The 16471-nt window shown below is 48.0% G+C and overlaps 1 protein-coding gene and 1 long non-coding RNA gene across 5 annotated transcripts in view; one reads left to right on the top strand and one right to left on the bottom strand.

The window, feature by feature from the left end:
• Positions 1-15631, top strand: part of LOC146766693 (uncharacterized) — a 28958-nt gene extending 13327 nt beyond the window's left edge. Inside the window, exon 2 of the long non-coding RNA XR_014957254.1 lies at positions 4493-15631. This is a non-coding gene — a long non-coding RNA (uncharacterized LOC146766693). The remainder of the gene's footprint in view (positions 1-4492) is intronic.
• PLD1 (phospholipase D1) overlaps positions 8593-16471 on the bottom strand; it is a 75572-nt gene continuing 67693 nt past the window's right edge. For all 4 annotated transcript variants that reach the window (XM_085587360.1, XM_085587359.1, XM_021548246.3 and 1 more), the window contains 3 exons: positions 14787-14940; positions 14060-14174; positions 8593-13497 (listed from right to left, as the gene is read on the bottom strand). In XM_085587360.1, the coding sequence (XP_085443486.1) occupies positions 13273-13497; positions 14060-14174; positions 14787-14940 (494 nt within the window). In that variant the 3' untranslated portion in view covers positions 8593-13272. The remainder of the gene's footprint in view (positions 13498-14059; positions 14175-14786; positions 14941-16471) is intronic.

The following is a 16471-nucleotide window of genomic DNA, read 5'->3' as shown; positions in this document are numbered from 1 at the left end:
AAAATGGTTTAAAAAAAAAAAAAAGAAGGAGGGGGATGTTCTAGGTCGTGTCATAACAAGGAAAAGCTTAAAAAAGTTTTTCTGACTTGCTGAAAGAGAAAATCATTACCAGAGCACCCAAAAATACCACTTCACCATCTCAGAGAGGAGGCACTTGAGTCTGGATTTATATATGGAAGGCCTCCTGCCGCAGGGATGTGGATGGAGGCTGGCTTTGGGCCAGGGGGTCCTGTGGAGTTCATATACACTGACTGACACATCTGTACCCATGGCAGGCAAACCCAGGAGGAAGGGACAAGGGGACCTTCTACTGGTCAGTAGGAACCTGGGAATGAAGGAGCATCCAAGATGGGAAAAGCACTGTCACACTTGTGTGACCTATATATCCTGTCAGCAAGAGGATATATAGATCAAAATAAAACGGGTACATTTAAACAAGCTGATGACTTTAGTGTTAACATGTGATTTCTGAATAACTACCGAAACACCAGGCAGGAAACTGTGTGGTTTTGAAAATATCTATTGAAGGCGTTCTGCATGTTCACTGGAGTGACTCCATCTTCAGTTAAGAAAGCAGAAAAGAGTGGGCTGATCCTCGGAGCAGGGGGAAGCCCTGCCCACATCTGAGCCTGCAGTCTGGGCTCTCATGAGTAGGTTACTACAAGAAAACCATCAGCTGGGAATAGACAGGACACTCAGGAGAACCTTGGTAAGCAAATTACATCAACCCCAAACGATGAAGACATGACTGAGACCCAGTTCCTCTGTGCACCAGTTCTGAATGGGAGGGATAAGCTGGAAAATTTCCTTTGAAATTCTGTCCCCTACAGGCTCAAAGCAGCCACAGTATTAGAGAGACTTAAAAAAATGTCATTATATATTTAATTAACTCAGAAATTTGTATTCCTCAGTTTGTGGCTCCTAGCACATGCAGTACTGCAGCCTGAACAGAGGTTGCCAAGACCTTTGCCACCCCCGAGAGTTACAAGAGTCTAAAAGCACATGGAGATGACTGGGAAGAGACACACCACAGATGGCAGCGACTGAAGAGTGACTTCTTTGTCCATTGCTGCTGTCCGAGGCACTCAGTGGTGTTCCAGCCATGTTCAGTGCAGGGCTCTGGAAAGCTGAGTCATCTCCCAAAACCAAGCACATTGTTGTTACATGCTCTGTTAGTGGTGCTTTGATACTGGTGCTTTTCTAACCCAGCCTTTGCCGAGGAGTCAGCTGAAAGGCTTGGGACAGTGGCAAAGGCAGGGGGAGTTTTTGTGCCCTTGGATACTGGAAGAGCTCCAACCTGTCCTGACAGTAAGAATCGTCCTCCCCAGTGCTTGCCAAGGGAGATGTAAAAATGAGTCAGTGGTCCAGCCCACTCCCAAGTCCTACTTGACCAAAGCTGATTGTGGTGAGTTGTGTCCTGTTGGTTCCCTTCTACCACATGCTTGGACAGAGGGGATAAAGCCATGCTGTACCACATCATCTCACCAAAATGCACAGAGGGGAGGTGCTGACAACCCCACAAAGGACCTCTCTGCAAAATTTCTCTGAATTATTTAATAGTTATAGAAGGTTTCAGTGCTTTACACAACATCTTAAGAAGCAGGTTAGCCATATCCTGACAGAAAATCCACCATCCTCCACACAGGCAGGTGGTGGGTTTAGCCCTTTGTGAGCTCTCAGAAGCACCAGAGGACACGCACAGCAAAGTCTGAGGTTTGCATTTGCTGTAGCTGACATACACTGTTCACTGAAAGAGAATTAGCCTTTTCCTCTGCAAAACTGAGCATTAAGAGCTAGTCCAGCTGGTAGTAGATGGCAGTTAGGCTACTAAAAGCCCAGGTTGCTTATGAAAAATAGGACTTGAGCTCATGAAACACGCAGGCTGTCTTTCAGCCTGGTTTTTCATTACTTTTCAGTCTCTAACTTGATCTAGTATTAGAGCTGAGATGCAGCTGGCCTGGGATTACCCATTAAAATAATGAAAAAACCTGTAAGACAACAATTTCTTCCAGGCATGCAAAACAGTTGTGTTTGCCCTTACAGAATTGCCTGGGTTTTGTTTCAGGTCCTGGCTTTGTAGATAAAGGAATGTGAGAACATAACGAGCACATCAGCTTTATACTGAGTTCAGATTAAGCACAGCAGCCATTTAGTCAGAAAGAAAGAAACATATGGGGTCAAAGTGACGTTATCTCACGTGGCACTGAAGGGAAATGTCTCTTCAGATTATCACAAGAGGCTGGGCACTTTCTAAAACACACCCGGGTGTGTGGATGTGCCACATGGGAAAATTGTAAAAAAATTCTGTGCCAGTAAATCCTCTGCTAAATTCCCTTTGCAGAAGTTGATATAAACAAAAGTTATGATGAACAAAAGGGGAGTACACAAGCCTGCTTGGCAACTGTGGGTCTTACAAATGGTGTGTCTGAAGTGTTTCTGTGGAGGCAGCTTGCTTGATTTTTCTCCCAGCTCTCACAAGATTCAGCACTTTTGCAGGTCTTGGAACCATGTGTCCATATATGACTTTTAGCTCTTATTTTAAAATAAACAACTGGAAGTCATAGCCTAAGGAAAGCAATAGAATATGATCCCTGAGAAGGTTAAAAAAACTGAAGTTAAATTCAGATGACCTGAGGGTGGAGGTGATGGGACTGGTGAGGTTCCAGGTCAAAGAGACAATCCATCCAGCGTGAGGAAGGCTCTCCAACCCCTCAGCTCCACTCCAGCCTTGCTGCAGCCTTGCCAGAAGTAAAATTTTGGAAATGTGGGTGACAGCTTAGATTACACATTGCTAGAAACAGCCAGGATAATCTGCCGCCAGCTCCCTAAAAGGAAATCTTTAGCTAACAAACGTGCTCCAGCCTTTTGAGCTGGCAGATAATGATGGAACAGTGGATAAAACATAGCTGGATACCAGGGAAGAGGTGTTTCACCAGGCCAGAGGAAACAGCGTGGGGCAGGAGAGAGCTGCTCCTGGAGCAGCTTGGCCAGGAAGAGGAGGAAGGTGGAGGGTCAGGTTTCTTGGTGTTGCAGTGTGCCACGCTGCAGCCCTGGCACTGCAGCTGTGCCAGTGCCCTGCTCTCAGGGACAGCCAGCACAGCTTGATGGGCTTTGTGCTCCTCATCAGGGGCTTCATCGTGCTCATCTCCATGTCCCTCCTGTGACACTACAGCACATGGCTTGGCTAGACAGATCCAGCAGTGGGTCAAAGAAAAGCATCAGCTTCCTTGTTTAGAGAAAAACTCTGCATGCCCTTCTCGAGGGCAAACAGCATCTCCATGATTTCCAGGCAGCTCTGTCCCATCTTAGGCTGTGAGATTTCCAAGCCAGGGAAATGCTGAGGTTTTAGATCCCTTGGCATCCCAGCATCCTGGGAAGGTGTCCCATGGTGCTGCAATGCAAATCCATCCAATGCTGCTGCTGCTGCCATCACTACCAGTGACACAGGACAAGCAATACTGTGTCTCTTCCGAGGGTAGGAACCTTGTGGGCATGGATTTTGCTCCTGCTGAGATAGTCTCTGTTTGGAGCAGCATGTCTCAGCTCATGGAGACTTCTCCTGCTGTGACATTTAGAATAAGTTCTGCAGAAACCTTTCTGGTATGGTAAAAACAATAATAATGAAATGGCAAGACCCAGAAAGTGTACACACAGTGGAAACCAAATTTGGAATGATTTAGGTGTTTCAGGCTTTTTTTGGAGCAGTAAGCAGCTAGTGCAGCTCACCACATGCTCGCACAACCCAAGAGCTTGAAGTCAGCTTGAATGAGTGATTCATTATTCCGCACACGCTCCGGCTCCTCCGCCACTCCAGCCTGTACCCAGCTGGATCTCAGGAGAAATTCCTAGAGTGTGTAATTTTGTATAATGTGATCATCCTGCAGCAGGAAATAGGTTTGTAAGCATTCGTAGCCAGTACAATCGATGTCATACAGATATGGTCTGCAAGGAAACAAAGTGGAGATACATATTGCAGCGAGCCACTGGAGAGCCAAGGCAGCCTCTGGGAAGGACACGTTCAGCAGGGAATGCATTTAAGCCAGACAAGTCACGGTACGCGTAGTACTTCATTTAAAAATGTCCCAGCGTGACCGTGCTCAGAGGGAGGGGGAGATGCCGACCTGCGAGCCCCCAGCTGCAAGGCCAGATGTGGGGGACACCCCGCAGGACCAGGCTGGAGGACGGGGGCCGGCGGGGCTCCTGTGGTTTAGCTGCAGCCTCGTCCCGCAGCTCGGCTGTGGCCGTAGGGACCTGCAGGGACCTGTAGGGACCTGTAGGGACCTGCAGGGACCTGCAGGACCTGGCAGAGCGGGGTGGGGGCTCGCAGGCTCCCAGCAAAGCGGGCAGCCCCTCCCGGGGCAGCGCAGGCTGAGCCCGCAGCACCCTCTAGAGGAACGCGGCCAGCCAGCCCTGGGCTGCAGGGAGGGTTTGGATCCGCTGCAAACCATCTCTCCAGCAAGGCTTTTTATATGTATTTTTTTTTTCCCCTTAGGTGTGTTTTATCCATCGCCGTGCACCAGCGCAATATCGGGCCCCAGCACTGCAGCACCACCTTCCCGTGGTCCTTCCTGGTGCTGGAGGGGATGGAGGTGAGCAGCACCATGGAGAAATCCTCCAAGGTCTTACCTGGCAGGGCTCCAGGCGTGTCCCCAGCTGCAGTCAGCATTGTTTTGGTGGCAGGTTTAACCCAAAGTGGAAGCACAGGTGTGGAGATGAGCGTGTCACTCACAACATGAGGTCCCTGTAAGATGCAGCTCAGTTTAGCCCAGGAGCTGCAGGCACGGCCTCCCCCAGCCATGGCTCTGCTTGCCCCCACACACCTGGACAGAACAGCTGCCAGGCCAAGAAGAGTCAGGTGGATTGTTACCTAAGAGTGACCTGTCTCTGGAAAGTGTGGATTAGGTGGATTGTTACCTAAAAGTGATCTTGGGGCTGCTGCAATGTGGCCCCAGCACAGCCTAAATTCCTACATGTGATTAAACGCCCAGGTTACATCTGCATTACTCTTTCCAGACAGGATGTGCTGGCCAACACACAGTCCTAAAAGATATGTGGGGATTATCCAGGATTCCCTGTGTGTGAGACAGGAGACACCCATGGAAAAACATCCTGTAAGTGCTGTGCTGGTCTGTGGCTGCAGCTGTGGCCTGTGGCTATGGCTGTCTTTATTTCTGCAGTTTCCTTGTTCCATATCTGATACTGGTCAAAGTGGAGCTTTTCTGTATAAAGAAAAACATAAACTGCACTTTCAATTACTTCCATATACAGTACCTACTTCACATTTCTGCAGTTACAGTCCTTTTATATTTTAGTTCATAAATTATGTACCTATTTTAAGAGGAAGAATGTCTGAAATGTGAAAACCTAAAATGTAAAAAAACCCAAAAACCAAAAAAAACACCACACAACTCAAAGTCTCCAAACTATTTTTCAAGTTGAAATTTAAAAATGCTGGACAAGGAGCCTGAGTCCTCTCCTGAAGGACCCCATTTCTGTCTTGGATGCACAAAGTGCAGGTTCCAGCCTGTGAGTCTGCTGGGCTTGGCTGGGCCCTTTAATGTGCATTTGTCTGATAAAGAATGGAATAAGGAAAATAAGCCAGTGAAGAGAGTAGAAACACTTTTCTGCCTGTTTAGTGAAAGGAGCAAGGATGAATTGGATAAATGCCAAAGGCAGGACACCAGCAGCAGGATAGAGCCATGAGATGGGACAGAGGTATGGAGCACCTCTGCTATAAGGCTGAAAATTGGGATTGTTCAGCCTGGAAAGGAGAAGGCTTTGGAGTCACCTAATTATAGCATTTCAGTACCTGAAAAGGAAGCCTGCAAGAAAGATGGAGAGAAACTTTTTTAAAGGGCCTGGAGTTACAGGACAAGGGGAAATCACTTCTAAATGAGAAGGGAAAAATTCTTCCTCTTGTGTGGGGTTAAGGCCCTGGCACAGGGTGTCCAGAGAAGCTGTGGCTGCCCCATCCCTGGAAGGCCAGGCTGGATGGGCTTGGAGTGACCTGGGATAGTGGAAGGTATCCCTGCCTAGGGTAGGGGTGGAACAAAATGAGCTTTAAGGTCCATTCCAACCCAAATCATTCTGTGATTCTCCTATTGGTATCTCCCTGGGTGACAGCCCAGCCTGCCTGTCCCCTCCCTCCCAGGTGGCCTCAGCTCTCCCATTCCAGGCTGGATCCAGAGCAAGAGAGCAGCTGGAGACACTGGAGCAGCCTTGTGTGTGCCTGCTGTAAGCTGTGCTTGGCCCTGGGCTGGAGAGGTGGGTCCAGCTCTTACCTGAACTTCCCTTGTGGCCACAGCACCTTCAGGGCCCTCAGCTTCCAGTGGGTGACCTCCAGCCCACCTGCCCCAGCAGGACTCCAGCTGAACCCCAACCCTTGGTCCAGGGCAGGTTTTCCAGGCAGATATTCCCTACAGACAGGCCACCTGCTGGGCCCTGAGTAGGGGACAGACACCTGTGGAGCCTTATTAACACTACCTGTCCCCCTATCCTTTGTCATCACATAGACACTCACCGAATATTTAATTATTGAGATCAGGCTGAATATGGAGCGATTACTCATCTCAGATTCTGGGGATAAACAGTTTCCTTAGCAGAATAATTTCTTTTTAACAACTCCTCCTCTCCTTTTCTCCAAATTAATTTCCATCCCAGCCATGAGCCTCTGTAGAAAATCTTGTCATAATCATTTTGAGCTAAATATTCTGTCTAATCAATCAAAGCAGTGGAACCAATTTTGAAGCTGTCACTTTTAATTTTTCCAATAAGAAAAAAATCGGGCATTTTATTCACAGTGCTGTTGTGATTCAAGCTCTTCAAACCTTTGCTCCACTGCATCAGCGCTTCAGAGCTGTACTTGAAAATGTGAAGAGCCGGCACAATTGCAGAGAAACTAAAATAAATTGATTTTTAGCAGTGAGAAGAAACCTGTTTCTTCATGTACCCTTAGACCTGGCTCACAAAACCTTCTTTTTTCCTTTCTTCCCTGTTTTCCTCCTCAGACCAAAAATAACTACAGCATATTGATGATTTCATGCATGCAAAGGGCTGGCACTCATTAAAATTGATGTTATTGAGAGCTTGGTTCATAAATGCCAACAAAGGGCCAGAGAGCAGATGTGCTGGGTGCTGGGGTGGATGAGAGGATTCCTCCTGCCCCTGGCACAGGGTTCCTGTGGACACATCCACGATGGAGGAGCTGACCTGTGGGAGGAGGCAGGAACAGCCTCGGCACAAAAAATGGCTGGAGAAATCCATCCTGGGAAGAACAGGTTGTTACACACTCTGGCAAGGGCACTTTGTGTACAGGGTAGGCGTGGGCTGCTCAGCCAGGAGCCATCAAATTGAGGCTTTGCAAAGCCTCCAGCCAGCAAACAGGAACATTCTGGTCGGGGGAACGTCAGGGGGAGTTTTGCCATCGTGTTCCTGCCTCCCTGCACAGTCAGTGCCAGCCACAGCCATAGGCTGGCATTCACTTCTGCTTTTAGAGATGGATGTGAATGAAGTCGGGTCCTGTAGGAGAGGGCAAACAGCAAAAACAGCAACAGTGTCCTCGAGTTGGGCCCCTACTTGAACCTGCCAGCTACTGAGGAAAATGAACACTATGTAGAAAAGGGAAGGGATCCTTCCTACAAACCCATACCCGAACTCCCTAGGTTCATGACCACTTCCAGTTTCACATTAACTTCACATCAAGACAATCTCAACTGTGATCCCACAACTCTCCTGCTGCTGGCAGGGGAACCAAGCAAGGCCAGCAGGACACCTTCAGCCTCAGCTTGGCTGCCCTGTGTGACCCCACCCTGCTGCCACCCAGCACCCCTGGGCTCAGTACCTGCAGCGACTGTCAGGTTCCACATCTCTCCTGCTTGCTGGATCTCCTCCTCAGGAGCCCAGGTGGGATTCAGCAGGCATTGAATCAGCAGGGGGATGCTGGAGTGGCAGCAGAAGCTGACAGTGTCACTCCTGAGTGGCTCTGATGTCAGTCCTGATGTCTCTTACCAAGCCCTGCCTCACCCTCTGGCTCTGTTGTCTTGGTTTATTGTGTCTGTCGAGGACACAGATTGGAAGTTCTGAAGATGTAGAGAGCCCTCTGGCATCTGAGGAAGGAGATGAGACCTAAGAAATGGAGAAGTTAATATGTTTTCAGTTTGCAAGAGAGCTTGGAAATGCCACTGATGCTTTATTAATCTCTTCTGCCCCTGGAGGACAACAGGCAGCTGCTTCTTCCTCTCTCTCCGCTGAATTTCCTTTACTGGAAAGTTAAAAGAGACAGGGGCAAGTTAATTTTATTTTGGAGACAAAGCATTTTTGTCTATGCCTTTCATAATGCTTTTGGATTATTAAAACTCCTTTAAAACACAACTTTTTAATCTATTTAAGAAGTCCAATTTTCTTTCTATGCTGTTTCACCCCAGCAATTTCTTTCTCCCAGGAAAACTTAAATGACTCAAGTCTATCCATTTTTATTGTTATTCTGGGCCTTTCCCCCTCACATCTTGGCTGCTGATACAGAGTAAGGACAGAACTCATCCCAAGGCAGGGTGAGGCCCCCAAACCAAGGAGAAACGACACCAAAGCCAAACGTTCTGACATGATCGGTTGTATTTTCAGTCCATTAATACACATTCATTTACCAAATACAAACAGAGTGGAAAGGAAAGCCATCGTTAGCAGGAACAAAGACACAAGACTGAAATCCAGCAGCCTTCACAGAAGGGATATTCAGTATCACAGCAGCACTGTCAAGGGAGGGACGCACAGAGACCTGCGCTCACACCCCAAGTGGAAGCTCTCCTTTTGTGGATTAGTTTAGCTAGAAACAATTTTTTAAAAAACCGAAAAAACAACAAAACATTCCCAAAATGTCGCCGTTCTTTTTTTCATTTCCCTAGTGTCAGGACTAGGGAAAATTGGAATTATTTACATAGAGGAGATTTTATGAAAATACACTGGAAGGTTAAAAATGGAATTATCACAAATACTGGAAAATATAACAAGAAAGCAGGCAGGGAAAGGAAAATAGGGGAAAAAATAGTGACACCCCAAGAAGATCATTGCATTCAGTGGTCGATGTGTGGTTAGTGGGGCTCCACTTTGATGCACTGAGATTCACATACCTTGATTCACTGCCATGAAGTTACACTCTGGGTTTAAAGCAGGATTCTGAAAAGCTCCTGGTTTCAGCAGGATCTTAGCAGTGCTGCAGCCATTGCTTGGTTGAAACCATTTGCAGAGTGAGTGCCACGAGCTGTGACAGTGTGTTCACATCTCGTGGGGCACCCAAGGGGTGCCAAGCTCTGCTCATATCCTGCTCTGGAGACCATGGTTTTCTTCTCCATTGCCACCACACCATGAAAGGCTCTGCTGCTGGTGAGAGGGGACAGCTTAGCCCAGCATGGATTTGGGGCTCTGCATGCAGCAGGAGAGGAAAATGACATTATCCTACATTTCTCTCATACTTGTATGGGAGTGTCCCCACAAACGCAGCTCTGTGCCCAGATTTTGCCCTGAATGTGTTCAAGTGTTGCTGCAAGTGTTCAAGGCTTGTTACACTGAAACAACAACAGCACATCTGCACTTGATTGTACAGGGATGCTCCCTCTGGAAGGAAAAAAAGATATTGGAAATTATTAATGGAGAAGTCCCAACTAGGCAACACCTGCACTGAGGTTCTCCCAGGGACAGCACCAGGATTGCAAAATCATGCTGTGAAACTTGATCAAAAGAAAAGAAAATGGAGTGCTTGAGGTTTAATGGAGCACAGCTCACCAAGTCACGGGACAAACTGAGACCAAGAGATCAGATACTGAGCTGATCTCTTTGCCTCTTCCATGAAGCACTGGAGTGGTTCTCTTATAAATTGTTTTTTTAGTACAGTTCTTCTTGCAGACAATGACATTTTATCCCTCATTTTTTAAATCATGCATTAACTTTATAGTGAAACATTTATCCAGTCCAATACCTATACAACAAAACACATATTTTAAAATATCAGACTATTAAAATTTAAGGAAACGAGCGTGAGTTCTCAAAGCAATACCTGTTAAAGAATAAATTAAAGGGAAAATAAGTGTTCTACTTGGGTTGAATTACAAAATAATGTCTGAGCCTGGGAGAAGTTCTCATTTCCTATAGCTTTAACAAATAAATGCCACAAGAAACAGCTGGTGTTTCTGGGGTTGCCAGTGCTCGAATCCACATTACCTGTTCCAGCTCTGGGTATCGTGGGTGACCTGCTCCAGTTCGAGGCCCACGCTGGTATGACAGACTAAGAAGTAGTGATTGTTCAGGTGCACAGATCAACTCTCTCAAGGTGTTCAACTTCATGGGCTTCTTAATATAAGAAACAAACGTGAAGCAGACAGGACAGAAGGGGCCAGCTCCAAACAGCACAGCCCGGGGTGTGAATGAGCAGGACCTTCACCGGAGTGGCTCCAGCCCTGCTGTCTGTTTGGAGGGAGCAGTGCTGCTTCCATAGGGAACTTGGTGGCCCCACAAGTTCCTGGAGATGCTGGCATCTCCTCACTGTGCTGAGGCTGCACACCCTGCTTGTATTTGAATGTTTCTAAATTCCTGGTGTCAGGAATTTAGCAGCAACACAAGGTAGGGATGGTCAGTGCAGTGCCTCTTGTTCCCACAGAGGGAAACCTCCTCCCAAGACAGAGAGCCAACACCAGGCCTGTCTGCTACCTCAACAATGAAAGACCTTCTTAATTAGCACCTTTTCATACCAAATCAGTCAATTACATCTCCCTCCATGGCTCTGCTGTGTCACTGGGGACCAGCAGCTATCACACAGTGGGCTGAGCATTGCAGAACCTGAGTGGTTGTTCCCCAAAGCAGCCTGGCAGAGGGGGAGTTAACACCTCTGGAGTTAGGAAGTCCCAACAATTAGCAACCTCTCATTTTAAAAGACAATGAAGGGATAATTTAACAATTATAAAAACCTTCGCTAATATGAGGATGAGAAGAATAAGAGCACTTAGAAGGTGACAGGAGTGTTACACTTCAAGGTTCAGTGTGTAGGTGGTGGGGTTGAACATTTTCTGACTCTGAGCATGGATCTGTGTGACTGACAAGGATTCTCTGGCAGGCTGTAATTGTTTCAAGTCAGCAGCTTCAGTCAAACTACAACAGCTAAAAACATCAGGAGAGAAAAGCTCTGAACCTGCACTGATGTGAAATCACAGGGCACCTTTGATCTTTCTCCATTGGAAATGGTCAGGGCACACATTGCTTTGGCTCTGTGGGGGGTGACCCCGGGTCAGCTTTTTTAAGGGAACAAAAAATCAAGGGAACATATTTATGTGCTTACAGCATGCCAGGTAAAACCATCAACCCCCTGGACTCCATCACATAAAATGCTGCACATGCACTTTCCAAAGGGGAACCAGACCACAGATGCCAGAAAGGAGGGTAAAAGGCAACATCATCTACAAAACACAGGTATAAAACTCTGGAGGCTGTAGGAATGGGCTGAGATTTGGAAGAACATCTGGGGCTTGTTCCCTACTTGGGTGATGCAGCAAGGACAGAATAAGCTGGTGCCTACTTACAGGTCTGAACACAGAAGGCAATCAGCTAAAAAGTCATACCAGCTACGTTTGGGGGATAACTAGGCAACCAGGGGGATTCTTTTCCAGTTAAAAGCTGTTGGAAAAGCCAGAAAAAAGAATAAACTCTTCTGTGATATAAAATAAATACCAGTTCACTGGGCCTTTTGACCAAGGAGTGTTGGGTACAGGTATAACCCTGGGAAGGGAAGGGAAGGGATGCCCAGATGCAGGGGCAGCAGAAGAGCTCAGCCTCCCACTCCTCCATATCCAACTCTCCTTAAGTGTTTCCTAATGCTCCATTTCTCCAGCAGCTGACAGCACTGCAGACTGCCAGGAACACCTCAGGTTGGAGCTGGACATGAAATTGGGAGACATGGCCTCTCTGCAGGACGGAGCACGGGGTAAAACCCAGGCTGGTGCCCACCACACGAGGTCCTAACCCAGGAACTGTAGTGTTTTTCCCAGGATGCTGGATTGAGCTGCTGCTTCTCTGTACAGGGAGGTGCAAAAGAGTTTTGGAAACCTTACAGCAATAGAAAACTGGAATGTGCATGCTGAGTTTTACCTCTGCTTGGGAAGACAAACGTCCTGCATGACTGAACTCAAGGTTGTGGCTGGCTCAGTAACAAAGCAGAGCAGAGACAAGGCTTTTTCATCTGCTCCCCTTCCCCCTTGCATTCATCCCATCTATAAATCCACACATCAGCTTGGTCTGAGCATGATGTCAGCTTAATGGCCTTTCCCTTCTTTTAAATAGAGGGAAAGGGATGGAAATGAAAATCTACCCATATGTTGCAAGATGAATGCACAAGCAGAGTGCAGAGCTCGGTTCAGATCACTCTGGTTTTTGAGTCTCAGTCCTGTTACAGCAGTGCCTTGGCTTCCCCCAGCTCTGGACACCTCAGGCTTGAGCTGGAACCTTGATCCTCTCCTGAGGAAAACAGTCACACTCAGTGGGACCAAGCTGTTGTGCAGTGCCTGCAAAGGCCAGCAAACTCCAGTGATCTCCAGCACCTCCAGCTCCACTGAGACTGCCCTCTCCAAGCCTGAGGGCTGCTGATTGCTCCAGCTGCAATAGGAAGAGGATTTTTTCCCTGAAAGGGACGAAGAGACCGAAATGCTGATTCTGATACAGGATTGTTAGGCTGTTTCCCTTTAAGAAGTGAAACACCTACACTTGGAAAGCTGCAGGACAGCCCAAGGCAGCAGCAAGTGGCACTTCCCAACAGTGGCAGGGCTGCAGAACGTGCTCTGATGGTGTGTGGAAGGGGTGAGATGGGGAACTCCAGCGAGCCAGTGTGCAGATACCCAAAGCCTGAGAGGCAGCACAGGCAGCCCAGGACCCTCTGCAGCCACAGCACGATCACAGTACAAACGCAGCCACAGGAAACAGCTGGCAGTGGTGACAACATCGACTGGGAGTCAGTTCCTGTCCTAGGAAGCAGCCTGCATCCTTCAGATGCTCAGAACATGCCTGAAGAAGTAACTCCTCTAGTAAACTTCTCAACTGCCACCATTTCCAAGTTTTTGTGTTCCTCTTGTGTGCTAGTGTTGATTTGCTTCAAGTTCCTCCACCAAAATCCTTCTGAAGGGCTCATTACCTTGGTGGAGAAACTTTTAGTCTTCTTTCACTTTTCAAAATCCCATATTTTTCATTAAGTTCTCTCCTGAGAACATGACCTTAAAAGGCCAAGCAGTCTGCATCTTCTTAAGTCCAAACCTCCATGGGTACCATGGACTCCTTTGTTCCAACGGAGGGAAGCAAATACTCTTCCTCCAGAAAACGGAAGGGGAATTGTACTAAAAACCCACGAATCTTTTTTAATTCTTCTGCTGCTTTCACAGGATCATCATTTGCTAATTTGGGCTTGTTGATGAAATCACGCAGTTGGGTTAAATTATTCACCTGGTCACTGGGAAGGCATCGAAACACCTGCTCAAAACAGAAAAAAGAAGTCACTGTAGTGTAAGGGAAATGCAGCAATGCAGAGTTCCTGAGAAAGAACCAAGCATCCAGTGCAAATTCCCCAGGATGGGAGTGACTGAATTAACAGCCCAGAGAATAGGGAGGGAAGAGGTCTGTGCCTGATCTCTGACAGGAGGATGAGGCTGGAGCAGGCAGAGGAGAAGCTCCAGGGCCTTTTCTCATCACTGCAAAAGCTCATTAAAAGACAAAAGTAAAATTTGCTTCTACTCCAGTTACACTGTGGCTAATTACAAGTTGTCACTACACCACGGCCTTTCACTGGAGCTACAGCTGATACAAACACAAGGAGAAATCTGATCTGCTGCCTTCATGGGTGCTGTCACACTGAGAATGCACCAGCTTGTTCACAGCTCTTGCATCTGACACTACTCATTCCTGCAAAACATCTCTGAATGTCCAACCCCGGGAACTGGACCTGCTCTCTTTGCCCTCCCTGTGCTGCTGCTCCCACTGCCATCTGCTGCCTCTGTGTGGGATGGAGGGAGGGGGAAGCTGCTGTGCTCCTCACTTTATCAAAGATGGTGGCATTCCGAGCTGCTGTGGCAATCCACACCTCCTTGAAGAATTTGTCACAGACGGGATCCTGGTGTTCTGGATTGAGGTCGGAGCCACCAAGGACAACCCTGAGAAGACAAAGGGATGGATGCTCACACAGGCTGAAACACTGGGCACGCCCCTCTTGATAAATGCCAGGAGACAAGAAGTTTCCTTGGGACTTGCCAAACCTTGTGTGCTCCCAGCACCCTCCCACTCCCATCCCCTGTGATAATCCCTCAGTTCTAAAGCTGCTTGATTTTCTCCTTTTCTTCTGTGCAGTAACTGTCCAGATGGGAAATAGGGTGGGGGGAAAAAAAAAAGAAAAAGATCTTAAACTAAAAATGGCCGTGTTGTGGGCCAGATGGCTGCTCCCAGCAAAGAAGCTTCCTTTAAAAAAGTGACACTGCCACCCAAGATTGAGAGTGTGCAAGCAGGATCTGGAGGGGAAATACCACTTGTTTATGAGCTCTTCTAGTGAAATCCTGGAGCGAAATAATTTGCAAAATCAAGCTAGCAAGCTGTGAACAGGAGCAGTGTGAGGAAACAGCAGCAAACCCCTGGGCTAAGTCCAGGCCAAGCAGAGCTAAACCTGGGCAGGCAGTGGCAGCCCATGGGTTTGAAAGGCTGTGGGGGCAGGTGAAGCCTGAGCCAGCCACCCCTGTCCCTGCTCAGTGCCCTCCCTGCGTGCCCAGACCCACCTGAAGCAGCGCAGGCGCAGGGACTGGGCGAACCGCCCGGCGCTGTACTCCTGGCCGTCCATGACGGAGGGGACGGTGTCGCTGTCCTGCACGATGATGGCCATCTCACTGTCCCTCTTGCCCAGCATGCTGCGGTCGTTGATGTTGGCAGAGCCTGCGCAGGGCAGGAGAGGCACAGGCCGTGTGTCACTGCTGCTCCAGGTGCTCCTGCACACCCTCCATCACCACCCACCACCCCGGGGACCTCCGCACCCCTGGGCTCCATGGGGAACCATCCACGGTTTTGACAGGTAAAACCCCAACCTGATGCATTCAGATTTTAGATTTTTCAGATCCTGTGCTGCATTAGTGTGTAACTCTGAACTCCATAAAGAGTAAGCTCTCTTCACATTTTGGTCAGATCCTTCTAAGCCTGAGAGCCGAGGACACCGTCTGCCTCAGGCCCCAAAAAGTACAAACAAAAGTGAATCAGGGTGGGGAGCTAATTGGGAGTATATAACTTCATTACAAGAAGCTATTATTAGAGAATTAGCCCAATATATACATAGACCAAACTTGTATCTGTCTGAGAAAGTCATGACCATTGTCCATCTTGGGTGTACCCCCTTGGGGAGGCTTTGCCTACCCTTAATGTACCTGAAGGCCCTTCAATAAATATATCTGCTTTTATCTTTTTTACTTTGTCTGGCCTCTGTTTCTAGGTAAGCCCATTCCAGGCACCAAAGCGGGGCCACCTTCCTTATGGAAACACAGACCCTGAGAGGAACTGGGGGAAAGAAAAAAACCCCAACTAATTTTTGTAGGCTTCAATGAAGAAAATTAAGTCACAGCCAAGCCCAGGCCAACAGTTTCAAAATCTGTTCTTTCTGCAACTTCCCAGATGCTTCTGATGAAGAAGCCACAGCTTTCAAAGGTCTGAACTGCATTTGGTTTGGTACCCAGTCACCTGAGGCAGGATGGGCTCTCTGGGTAAATCACAGAATGGTTTGTCTTGGAAAAGACTTTCAAGCTCCTCTCCTTTTAACCTCCCTGCCATGGTCAGGGAAACCTTCCACTAGACCACGTTGCTGTGCCATTCAGGGGGGTCTGCTCGAGACCAGCTGAGGCTCTGACCCCCCAAACAGGTTCCTCTGTCCTACAGAGACATCAGAAAACAGGGCATGGGGAAACACTGTTTGCTTGCAGCTGTTGGCTCCAAGGGAACAGCAAGATGCAGAGAAGAACAGGCATAATGAACTCATTAACCCACAGAAATTACCAAAACAACAATAAAAAATCTCCACACACAAGTGGAAGAAACCCACAGGCTGCAGTTAGCCATTGAGCCTTCTCAGGAACTGGATTAATTCCAGAGGAGCCAACATCTCCAGAGGAAAAACCAGCTAAGTGCCTCTCTGTCCTTCCACCCCTCCTCCAGACCAGGAGCTCCATGAGCACTTAATTTCCATGCACTCTCTTATGTGGAAAAGGGATGACTTCCCATCCCCCTCAGCAGGCAGCAGAGATGCACATGCTGTACAAAAATCTACCCTCAAGCTTATAGGTACAGAGAATAAAATCTAAGTGCTGCCTCAGCCCCCGACACCATCTCAGCTGCTGGAACAACATAGCTCCTGCTGTGATCAAACCACCTCAGAGCCACTCTGTGCACTGGAGACAGGATCTGGCCCCTGAGAAGGTGGACA

This window comes from Lonchura striata, chromosome 9, assembly GCF_050655825.1.
Source record: "Lonchura striata isolate lonStrDom1 chromosome 9, ASM5065582v1, whole genome shotgun sequence".
Taxonomy (NCBI): Eukaryota; Metazoa; Chordata; class Aves; order Passeriformes; family Estrildidae; genus Lonchura; species Lonchura striata.
Note: the sequence above shows the minus strand (reverse complement) of the source record. Positions and strands in the feature narration are given on the sequence as shown.